This window comes from Penaeus monodon, chromosome 14 (assembly GCF_015228065.2).
Source record: "Penaeus monodon isolate SGIC_2016 chromosome 14, NSTDA_Pmon_1, whole genome shotgun sequence".
NCBI classification, from domain to species: domain Eukaryota; kingdom Metazoa; phylum Arthropoda; class Malacostraca; order Decapoda; family Penaeidae; genus Penaeus; species Penaeus monodon.
The window spans coordinates 38,908,356-38,920,855 of record NC_051399.1 but is presented as its reverse complement, the minus strand read 5'-3'; the positions used below and the strand labels follow the sequence as shown (position 1 = coordinate 38,920,855).

The window sequence follows — 12,500 nt, the reverse complement described above, 5'->3', positions numbered from 1 at the left end:
TACACGCACTAGTGAAATAAATCAACCGATTGGGAGTCCTGAGCCAAAGCCCCCCTTAGTTAGGAGGGTCTTGGGTTGATATAGCATGTACGTGGATTACCAGGAGTGCCCACAAGGGTGTTGGCGGGTGTAACAGGGACTTGGTATCAGAGGGGTTCAGTCGCGTTGTTAAAAATTATCCTAATTGAAGCACACACAACTTCATTTTAGTTTTTATGCATAAGAAGTCTACATTGCCTTGAGCTCATATCTTTTACTTTATTTTCCACTAATTGCACTGAAAATTTTTATTTCTTTGTTTCGACATAAATGTTTATCTTAGTTTTAAAACATAACGATTTTCATTTATTTGTGCATCTTCATTTATTATCATTACGAAATATAGGTTACATATTACTTTTCAATAGTCTAACCATGTATTACTTTCTTTCATGGCGACCATTTAGTTCCACAGGATAATGATTCTTTTCGCCACCCCCGAGCCATTTATAACCATCACGAGAGCCACATCTTGGCCCGTGTTTTATGAGTTTGACATAGAAGCACAAAACCTGTATTTGAATTAATTCCTTTCCTCTTGTGGGTGTTTTAAAATGGTAGAAACTAAAAAGAATCATCAAAACAGAGATAAAATCATTTTGACATATCCTATAGGAATATTTCCAATATTGCAGAGAATTGTTAACTAAAATACTTGGTTGATTTACATTAAAAGAAGTACTAGACTCGTCCTTTCAAATGAGAAATTCCAGTTTGCTTGACTAAAGAAATGGGATGTAATGATTCTTGGCATTACATTAGTTCAGCATCACATTATATTATGTAACACGCTCACTACATATACAATACAGCTGAATTGTGGCGGCCCACATTAATTGTTTTTGTCTACAAAATGCCCGGCGAGTCGCGTGCAAGACTATACAATATAGACCATTGCTTCCCAACCTTTTTTCATTGTGTGGCCCTCGACCAATATATAATAATTTCCATGGTCCTGTTCAGTGACCGTCATCTTTTCATATTCAGTATCTACTAGTTATGAATTGTGCAATGGTGTCAATAACAATAGGACAAGCACACTTTATGGAAAGATTCTAATTTATTGATATGTGAGAGATAATTATATGTATGTACTGAGGGTGAGATTAAATTCAGGAATTCCTGATATACACTTTGGTTGCGTGCATTCTGGCCGCGGTCTTCGTAGTAAAATACCCTCTCCCCGTCTGCACCTTCGAGGGGACATGTTATTTTGTTAACCTATTTATTTATTTATTTATCTATTTATTTATTTACTTATTTATTTGGCCAACTGGCCTATTATGGCTATCTCAGTGCTTCAGGATCAGTAACATTGCCGAGCGGCCAAAGGTCTAGACCAGGATCGTGTCGGCAATAAACACAGTCACTGGTGATCATTAAGTATTTGTCTCCTAATGATGGTGATATGATCTTACAGACTATGACCAATGACGGAAAAGTTACATGCTTGTTTGGCTGAAACAACTAATCAGAAAGGCGATAAGAAAGAATTGAAAATTCTACTTTGCTGACTGTCAATATGTTTGATTTCTTATACTGTACGTGAGCAATACTAATAAGCGATTCCACATCTCGAGTGCAAAAAAGCGTTAATAGATAAACTGATAACATGAATTGATACAACCTAGGCGATAAAGCGATGAAGTGTGCAACTGCAAGTGAAATGCTTAAGACTTGTAAGTAGTTGCTTTAGCAAGAATATTATTGGCAGATCGGGATTAAACAGGATAGGGATCCCAAGATGAAAGGTGTCATTATCCTCGGCAATTAATATTTTATCCACCATAGCATCACCAGTTTAGTTGAAAGTTGGAAGGTGATACAGGCATTACCATTTTTATTTTTATATTCATATGGTATATACATACCTATAAACACACGCGCACACGCACCCTCAAACACACACACAAATAGATAGATAGATTGATATATATATATATATATATATATATATATATATATATATATACACACAACAACACACAACACACAACCACACACACACACAACACACACAATCACACACATCATCACAACAACACACTACACATACATATATATATATATATATATATATATATATATATATATATATATATATATATATATATTTGTAACTATATCTGTATCTTTACCTATATACCTGCCAGTCTGTATATTTATTTATTTATCTATCTCTCAATTAAACTATCTCTTTATCTACCTACCTACATCTGTCTATATGTGCGTGCGTAGTGTGTGTGTGTGTGTGTGTGTGTGTGTGTGTGTGTGTGTGTGTGTGTGTGTGTGTGTGTGTGTGTGTGTGTGTGTGTGTGTGTGTGTGTGCATACATACACTCACACACACATACACAAACGCGGAGAGTGCAGTACATCGCATCAGTGTAGAACTCGGTGAGCACACACGCGCGCGCGCGCGCAACCACACACACACACACACACACACACACACACACACACACACACACACACACACACACACACACACACACACACACACACACACACACACACACACACACACACACACACACACACACACACACACACACACACACATATGTATGTGCGCTGGCGCTCGTGTATAAACATGCATTTAAAAGCTTTCATGTACCGTACGCGTGCAAGCAGTTTCAAGTTGCGGATAACATGCTTATAGATAATTGCTTATAGTGTAATTAGGAGATTAATGTGCCTTTTACTTATTTTGCCAAATAAAGAAATCAATAAAAGTCAAGATGATGGTGTTAAATGCATAAGATTTTATTATTACCATATAAATATATGTTCGTAAACAAGACAATCGTTGCTATTCAAAGATGGCGGTCATAACAAACGTGTGGAAGTGCGGTAGGAGAACTATTTTTCCGTCGTTTGTCGTTATTTGCTTCTGTCTATTGCCAGTATTGTGTGAGGAAGAAGCGGATATAAACTTCAACTTCAGTGAAATCCCTGGAATCGGTAAGTTCTTTAAAGTGCGCAAGATTTTATAACCTCTTTCGAATCCGAAAATAGAAATGTCACTTTTGCGGTAAATGCACAGTAAGGTTTCCCATCAGACCAATAACCTATCAGTGTTTTTCAAGCTCTAATAACAGCATTAAAGGTTCTGGACTGGTTATTTGATTATGAACTATACATCAGTACTATTGTCTGTCCTTTGTTCTTAGGGGTCCATGACCTGTTCAAACTTGTTTCTTCACCAAAATACAAGGATGTCATTGTAATGTTGTTTAGAACAGCTTCATTTGAGGTAATTTTTAGCAAAGCGACTGAACCCCTCTGATACCAAGGCCCTATTACACCCGCCAACACCCTTGTGGGCACTCCTGGTAATCCACATACATGCTATATCAACCCGAGACCCTCCTAACCTAAGGGGGGCTTTGGCTCAGGACTCACACTCGGTTGACTTATTTCACTAGTGCGTGTAGTTTTTTCCTTTCTCTTTGACAACAGACTGAGATTTTCCCTTAGTGCAGTTGTTATGTAAATATATGCCTCGTTGGATATATTGATACGAGACATTATGAGAACGGTTCACTGTTATTTGCCAAAAAGCAGGTGTTATAATTGTAGGTTTTCTTCATTCTTAAAATTTATTGGTTGTCATGTCAAGTGATAGAATATATTCTAAAATGTAAGCAAATATGGACACTTGATTTGCAACTACCATAAGCCCTTTTTTATTTGATTTCATATAGTTACCATGGTAACCAAAAAACACTAACTGAAATAGTTACATAATCACTGCAGGAAACTATGTGGATTTTTTTATTTAGTTCCTAGCAGCAATATTTGCAGCCAAAAAATTTATATATTTGTTGTTTTATTGTATTTCATTTAACTGAAGATAGCCTTTTTTTTTTCTTCTTCTTCTTTTTCTTGCCATTGCTGCTGAGTTCATATGATTCTTTTACTATTTTTGTCTTTTGTTTTGCTTTGTTAGGGAGCTTATGCCACTAAAACTCCCACATTTTAATCATGATCCATAAAAAACAAAAAATTTATTTATTATATATGCCATAAAATATGGTCAATAAGGATATTTACCAAGTCATAAGTAATATAAAAGGAATTTCAGAGTTTGTAATGTTCCAGCATTCAGATACTATAATCAGTGCATAGTTCATGGAGATTTATGTAATACCACATTCTCCCCCTACCCCATCTTGCTGTCTCCCTTCTTCATCCCCACTCTCCTTTCCCTTCCCCTCCTCTCTGTTTTCCTCTCTTATTTTCGATTTGACATATAACATGGTATTTATGGGTAATGTGTGATCATATACTAGGATATTGGTGTATACGACTATTGCTCATGAGTAGTCTATATAAGTTTTAGACTTTATTTGGCCTTTTTATGTCTAATGACTTTCATTTGCATTTTATTAAATTTCAGACCCTGATGAGTTTGAGGAACCAATTGGGAAAATCAGGAGAGGTGCCACAAGACATGTGGATGAAATTAAGAAGGAAAAACTACCTCAGGGTAAGGCACATGCTAGTTTTTGTTATTATTATTATGACAATAGTGATTATTATTATTATCATTATCATTATCATTATCAGTGATATTATTATTATCTTTATTATTATTACTGTTATTATGGTTGTTATTGTTATTATTATTATCATTAATATAATTATCATCATTATTATGTTAATTTCAAGTACATGGGGTCATGGCAATAAGACTTGGAGATTTTGAGTTTTATCTACAGATCATAGTTGAGAATTATTTGCAAAGTAAACTCGGTCACTAATGTTCAAAAGTCAAGACAGTGTCTTATCATTTCTTTGTCATTTTTGTTACTGATATTTATGTTGTAGAATTCTGAAGCCAGGTTTTGATATTAAGACTTCTTTTGAATAATTACCCTCATATTTCACACATCAGAGCTTGATAAGGACAAAAGAATTTATTAATATACCTTGAATGTGTCAGGGCAGTAGGTGTAGTCCCCCCCCCACCTTTCCATTCCTTTTAGGAAAAACAGTAACTTTCCCTCTTTTTGTAGATTACTACCAAATGCATGCTGGAAAGAAGTTGTTTTTGACGTCTGATGGCAAGAGGAAACTGCACATCTTTTGCTATAATGGGGAGTCAAAGGTGCTCATTACAGTCTTCAAAACTGTTGAGGTAAGGCTTTATGTGAGATATGAAAAAAAGGTGTGTACCAGTTTTAAGGAGATTAGTATACCCTGTTTACATATATTGATTTTAGATATCTTATATATAGATTACAATGCTTAACCCAATGCCTCCAGGAGAATTATGTGTGCATTTGGCCTCCACTATGGGGAGTATGCACAGCTGACTGGGCTTGCCTCCTGAGCCTATTTTAGACTTGGCTGTTTTGTCACACTCTCTGCATAGCATCTGCCTAGCCACCAACAAAGCGATATCACTTGTGTGCAAAACATGGTTTTAATGTTGTTGCATAATCAGAGATGCAGGATATTCATTTTATTTGCTAGATCAAACCTGTAGTAGCCTGATGATGTAAATTAAGAGTCCATTTCAATATATTAGATGTATTACTCTCTTAAGAAATAAGAGCTTGTATGCATTTATAAACAAGGCTGCTACTCCCACAACTTCATTACTTCCCATCTGTGAGTCTTACTTCAAAACAGTCATACTGGCATATGACAATGTTAGTTGTTGAAACAAGGAGACTGATCATGTAAACTAGATATTTATAGGTTTACAGCAATAGCAAGAGTGAGTGAGTGAGAGAGAGAGAGAGAGAGAGAGAGAGAGAGAGAGAGAGAGAGAGAGAGAGAGAGAGAGAGAGAGAGAGAGAGAGTGTGTGTGTGTGTGTGTGTGTGTGTGTGTGTGTGTGTGTGTGTGTGTGTGTGTGTGTGTGTGTGTGTGTGTGTGTGTGTGTGTGTATGTCATCTTCCAGGGATAGCAAGTAAATGATTTATGTACTAAATATTGCCCCTTGTATGCAGAACAATAGCCAATCACAGCATTACACATTCTGTTTTTCCTCAGGCAGTACCCCAAGGCATGTGATCTGTATGCATGAGGGTGCCACCTAAAATGTAATACATGCACCCCTTTAGCCACCACTAAGTCAGCCATGACATTAATAGCACACTACCAGAGCCATGATGTGAAATACACCTCAGTTGGAGGCATTAGGTTAAGATTAATACCCGTTTTGGTTTTACCTCTGTTAGATGTACATATCCACCTTCTGTTTGTTGATCAGCACATGTAAGTATTAGAGCCATAAAAATTAGTGTCAGCCTTTATCTGAGATACGCATAAAGCTCAGGTTCCACTAGACTCGGCTATTATTAAAAGTAAACTGGAACCACAGAGTCTGTCTGAATTTGTACAGACCAGTATAAAATGTGACTTTCCTATCAAAAATAATTGAGAGAGATTTTACATCATTTATGAGCTCACCCACACATTGTGAGTACAGTACTAGACAGGCATTCTGCTTACAGGGTGACTATCTAACTGAGCCTGCATTATGTTCTGTGGTAAATAATTTATTGGTATTGATGGATGAAGGGGAGTGTAGTGTGCTTATTATGTTAAGTCAAAGTGCTGTATTTGATGCTATAATGCATAACTTATTGTTTATGACTTAAAGGCTATTGTATTGTTGCAGAGGGGAAGGCACTAGTCTATCTAGCATGTTATTTGGAAGTACAGGAGTGTATTGGGTCCCATTCTCTTCTGTATCTGAACAATTAGATTATCACACTTGCTTGAAAAGCAGGGTGTTCATTTTATATAATTTGCTGATGATACACTGTTTTTTATGTCATTAACCCTTTTCCGACGGGTAGTATTCATAGAGGCCGGGGCCTCGCTGCTGGGGGCTTATATCGTCGCCCTAGCATGCGCGACCACTCATGCCAAATACCAGCATCCCATGCCGTTCTTTTGTAATACTACAAAGATATGTATTTTCAGTTTTCATTATTTTCCAAAGTCTCTACTTGCCAAACTTCCTGATAAATCGAGACTGAAGGATATTTTTGTTGTTATATAGACTCCATGGTTGATCATTATTCGCTCTATAGTCCGAATAAAATAAGCAGTGTGCGGCATCATGGAGTTGAAATCGTCGGTTTGTTTTGTGTGTGTGTGTGTGTGTGTGTGTGTGTGTGTGTGTGTGTGTGTGTGTGTTTTTTTATGGTAAAAATGAGAAAGTGTTAAAACCGACTTAATCACACTTTCAGTGGCAGAAAAATAATCTTTTGCCGTGATTGTAACAAAAAAAAAAAAAATAATGGCATGTCCATACATACACTATGGCATTTGCGTACGTGCCCCCAGCAGAAGGTCCCGCCATGCCATGGCATGGGCGTACATGCCACCCGTCGGCAAAGGGTTAAGTAATGTTCAGGATGCTGAGGAGCTGCTGAGTGGAATTATATCTGATCTGAAGAAATGGATAGATACAAAGCAGTTGAAATTGAATGCAGATAAGATTGAGTGCTTGACTGTAGGAAGAAAGACTGATCTTAGAAGACTGGATGTTTCCAGTTTAAGAGTACATAGTAGCATGGTGGATATGAAGAATCAATTGAAGGATTTAGGTGTAGTATTGGATTACAATCTTTCTATCCATGCTCAAATTAAGCATGTGGTGAAAGGAAATGCTTGGATAAGCTAACTATTAACTTGGTGCCACTGGGTTATTTTCCAATATACAAGGGTGTAGGCTTTCCCCTGGGCCCAGCTGCCAGGGGTTTATGTCATTACCCTGGCGTGCATGACCACTCACGTGCAATAGCAGCATTCCTTGCCCTTTCAGTGTAACACTCAGAGAATATGTTGTGTTTGTCAGTACTATTATTTTCTAAGGTCTATATTTGCTTTATTTTCTTGTAAGTCAAGACTGTAGGATATTTTTTCACTGTATAGACATCATAATTGATCATTATTCACTCTTTCCTCTGGATAAAGTAAGCAGTGTCTGGTATCTTGGGTTTATAACTATGAGTTTTTATTGATTTTTCTTTTGCATTTTTTCACGTTATCTAGTAAAACAAACTAGTTTTTACACAAGTTTATATTATAACTTTGTGAGCATAGTATAGATTTTGATTTCTCTGCTCATAGTGTAGTTTTCTATATTTGTGATTAAAACATATCACACTTGTAAGTTTATATTGGTATTCCTGATATAACACATTATTTTTTGAGGGTCACATTTACACCATAGTGCTCCTAGATTGTAATTTTGATTTATTTTTATTTTTATTTTTTTATCCCCCTCTCGCATCCCTCACATGACATGAATCTTTTGCCCATCTATATCACACTATCCACCTCCCGCATTCCCTCTGTACACATGCACTTGCACACATTCAATTTCTCCACAAATCACATTGCTGCACTCATCACACATACATACACCCACATATACACATATGCCACCCAGAACTGAGTCCAGGTATGCCATGGTATGTACATACATGCCACCTGGCGACTAGGGTTATAATGCTTCTTCACAGCTGTGTCACCAGTAAACTTGATTACTGCAACTCCTTCTATTATGGTTAGCCAAACTATCAGTTGAGGAAGTTGCTAAATATAATGAATAGAGCAGCAAGATAAATCATAGGGCAACTTCCTTGCAAGGGAATTAGTCCAATACTCAATAATTTACATTGTTTACTTGTTAAGGAAAAAAGTGTCTGTAAGATTTGCTTTCTGACCTCCCAAGCTCTGAAGCTTAGACACTGCTGAACAACACAGACTAGATGAGCCAAGAAGTAACTTTTTTATGGGTTTAGGGTATCTGAAAAGCACACAGTGTTGGAGAGCAGGAAAAGAAAATCATTTGATAGACTTTTGATTATGAGGTATTGTCTACAATATTTCACTAGTGATTTGAAGGAAATATCATTTTTACACAATTGCTAAACTTGAGTATTTACTCTTCTGCTTTTGTAAGTAGACTATATGCACCAATTGCATTCACATGCTGGACAGGGACTTTTCTGCCAGGAATTGTGTGCCAAGAGAGGAAAGTAAGATTTGTTTTGGTACTGTAAGGGGTTTAGGTAGTGCAAAATCAGTGCAAAGACCAGAGCTTATAACTAGCAAATCTTCAGAATATTTTGTAGTGTCATTTCCATAGAATAATAAAAAAATAAAATGAAAGTAATAGTACATGACATCAATAAGTGCTGTCCTGGTGATATTTAGTTCCTTACTAGAAGACAAGAGACATCTGTTTGTTAGGTACCCTCTCCCTTGCATTAAAAAAAAAAAAAAAAAAAAAATACTTTTACTGCATTTATAAATTTTTCATTATATATTTGAATACATGCAAGCAGAACTTGTGCAACGACAAATTGTGCAGGTTTGTATATATTTATATATTCACTGAATAAATTCCTTAAAAGATCCTGACACATCTTACACATTTCCCTCCTTAGCTTCACCTAGACATTGAGGATGACAATTTCCATCACTACGAGGGTCAGAACTCATCAGTCGTAAGACAGCAGCACCAAGATGCCTCCTGGCTGGCTTTTTATCCATGGCGGGTTAGAACATTTAAGCTTGACTTGTACAAGCCATCTTGCATTGGGATTGACAGCAAGAATGGGTTCAAGGTTGAACTGCGTGTAAGATGTGAGTAAACATTTTCTGTTATTTCATTTTCTTGTAAGTGAACTTGCTGATATAACTTCTCCATGGAGTGTGTTGATTTCTCATTCTTTCTTCACTTTTTATTTGAACATAGTTCCACATTGCATAAGCAAAATGCAAACAAAGCCAACTAAGACAATAGGGATAGGGAATATATATATTTTAACAACTTTTATTTCAGCCCCTCAATATGTGGACAAAATAAATAGTAAAGTAAACAGTTATTGGTAAATTAACAGAAAATGCAGACAGCACCACAAAGTTTAAAATAATGTCTACAAATGGCAAACTAATTTGATAGATTATGTCAGAATAGTAATCTAATCATTTCAAGAATTGGTACATGTAAACATCACCTTATTATTATGTTCATTTATGGGGTAGGGGTGGGGCGAAGGATAACAGAAAAAAAAATATATAAGCATGCAAATTTAGCATGTTTACATAAATCAGTGATTGGAATGTGTTATTTGCCCCATGAATTTACAAATATGGATTTTATAAAAAAAATCAGACCCTAAATCTTGAGCAACATATTAATAGCCAGTAAAACTACTTTAAATGTCGGTGAATTTTCCGCGAATGATGTGTCCGGGCTTCGTGCAGTGCTTCTTCCAATACTGCTGTCATGTGTGAAAGATTGTTGGGATCTGTCTGCAGAAGCAGTTTGCTAGGCTGGTCTTGCAGTGTACCATCTTATGTTGAAATAAAGAAATTATTTGGTGTTAGTTGCATATCATTTGGAAGTGAAATCATTCTGTTACAGGATGTGTAATGATAACAATTAAGACTTCAATTTATTTGAGACAATGTATATTCACAAGGTAATTTAAGAAATATATTAAATTTTATAATATTATATTCAGAAAAATTACAGTATCCAATTCTTTGAATAAACCAATGTGGCGGCATCATACTACCTTCAGTTAAACTCCTTTTTTACTAACTACATTTCATAATCACAGGTGTAACTGTCATCCTTTTACTGTTTATTGAATCAAAATAAGTCTGGTGAAAGTGAAGAATGATTATGTATATTTTTGGATCAATATTAGACTTGAGAACTTTTTACTTGTATGAGCATTGCAAGTCAAAGTTTACCTTTACTCTTATGAGAGTCTAATGAGAGCTGCATGGTGATGAGAGGCTCTGCAATATGGTTAAGTGTTCTCGATCCAACAAGAATATCAAATCTCCATTCCAAGTTGCAATACTCCGGGACCTGGCAAAGCAAAATTATTAATATATTCTACAGACATGCTAAAAACAATTTTTTTTATAGTTTGTTTAAACATGCACTACATAAGTATGCCATTAATAAACAATATATGCCATTAATATAGTAAACACTTATACTAACTTGCACACCCATCCTCTTTAAATATGCCTTTAGTTCTGCTTCATTTTCAGTAAAGGTCTCGGTCAAGACCTGTGCAGCATCTTGTGAGAAACCCAAGGATAAAAGTAGTTGTTTAAATTCATCCTTGGATGCTGTTGCCTGAGTGCAGTGTGAGAATAGGTACACTAAGGCTCTTATTGCCTCCTCAATCTGAAATGTGAAATCAAGAGTTTTCTGAAATGATTCAATATGTTTTTCTAACAAATATTAGCAAATAAATGAACTTCATTAGTTAATAGTTTGTTAATGTTCTCACAGCATACTTTTTTCTTCTTTTTTACTTGTATTTTGCATTCCATCCTTTCCCAAACTGTATATAGCATTATTGTTTTTATTATTTTTTATTAATTAATTTTTTATATTCAGCTGGAATTAATGCTGTATATATGAAATAGGATATGTTAACATCAACAAAAGCAGTCTGTGATCTTGTATGTTGTTTACCTAAAACTAATATGCAGATGGTTACATCTATGACACAACTGATGCATATTGAAATTATAAAGTTATAAGATAAAAATTTGAGAGATGAAATCTACGTCCTTTTTGAGAGATGAAATCTATGTCCTTTTTCTGTAATCTAAGTTAACTCAGTTATTATTATTAGCTTGCAACATTACACTGTAGAAGTGAAATGGGTAAATATTTACATGACGCCCATGGCCACTTTCATAGTGGTACTCTTTTCTTCTAAATATGTATTGTGTTCTGTCTAAATCCACTCGAAGCTTGCTATGGTCAGTGATGGAAAGACTACTATTTTTGGTCCAACCTAGTGCAGAATGCAAACTATTTTGTCATGGTAAGTGTGGTGGAAGTTTGTTGGCATTTGCCAAAGCCCTAAAGGCACAGAAGTGTGTGGTGCCCCACAGGAGACCACTGGTACACACAGTTATCTTTAAAAAAAAAGTGAAATATTGGTTTAGAAGTCAGCGATTGATAATCAATAAATTATGTGTACTCTGTATTTAGCACTATATGTATGTTTAAACTGAAGTCGCATAAGAAAAAGAGGTCATTGTAATTTTTTACAGTACACACTTGCCAGAGACTAACAGCCAGTTTGTTAAAATTATGCGAGACCCAAACCAATGAATATTCATTATTTATTTATGAATATATATATATATATATATATATATATATATATATATATATATATATATATAATATATATATATAATCATACAATTTTATTTATATATCATTCTGGTAGGTATGGATGTCTAGACAGATATAAATACATTTATTTCTGTCAATATACATGTGTGTATAATGAATATTCATCGGGTCGGGCCTCACACATTTTTAACAAACCAGCTGTAAGTCCCAAACCCCACATCATTAAATTAATACCCTTCGGAGACTGCCCGAGGGTAGGATTGACAAGGGTCTGCCCCCAACATCCCTTGAGAAATATTGC

General features: G+C 35.5%; 2 protein-coding genes across 3 annotated transcripts in view; one reads left to right on the top strand and one right to left on the bottom strand.

Moving 5' to 3' along the window:
- Positions 1-2,837: 2,837 nt before the first annotated feature.
- Positions 2,838-12,500, top strand: part of LOC119581117 (nuclear envelope integral membrane protein 1-like) — a 20,609-nt gene continuing 10,946 nt past the window's right edge. For both annotated transcript variants that reach the window (XM_037929457.1, XM_037929456.1), the window contains exons 1-4: positions 2,838-3,002; positions 4,441-4,530; positions 5,060-5,181; positions 9,462-9,660. In XM_037929457.1, the coding sequence (XP_037785385.1) occupies positions 2,861-3,002; positions 4,441-4,530; positions 5,060-5,181; positions 9,462-9,660 (553 nt within the window). In that variant the 5' untranslated portion in view covers positions 2,838-2,860. The remainder of the gene's footprint in view (positions 3,003-4,440; positions 4,531-5,059; positions 5,182-9,461; positions 9,661-12,500) is intronic.
- LOC119581118 (COMM domain-containing protein 2-like) overlaps positions 9,744-12,500 on the bottom strand; it is a 3,290-nt gene continuing 533 nt past the window's right edge. The window contains exons 2-4 of the mRNA XM_037929458.1: positions 11,039-11,227; positions 10,780-10,900; positions 9,744-10,373 (exon numbers count right to left, since the gene is read on the bottom strand). Of these exons, the coding sequence (XP_037785386.1) occupies positions 10,231-10,373; positions 10,780-10,900; positions 11,039-11,227 (453 nt within the window). The 3' untranslated portion in view covers positions 9,744-10,230. The remainder of the gene's footprint in view (positions 10,374-10,779; positions 10,901-11,038; positions 11,228-12,500) is intronic.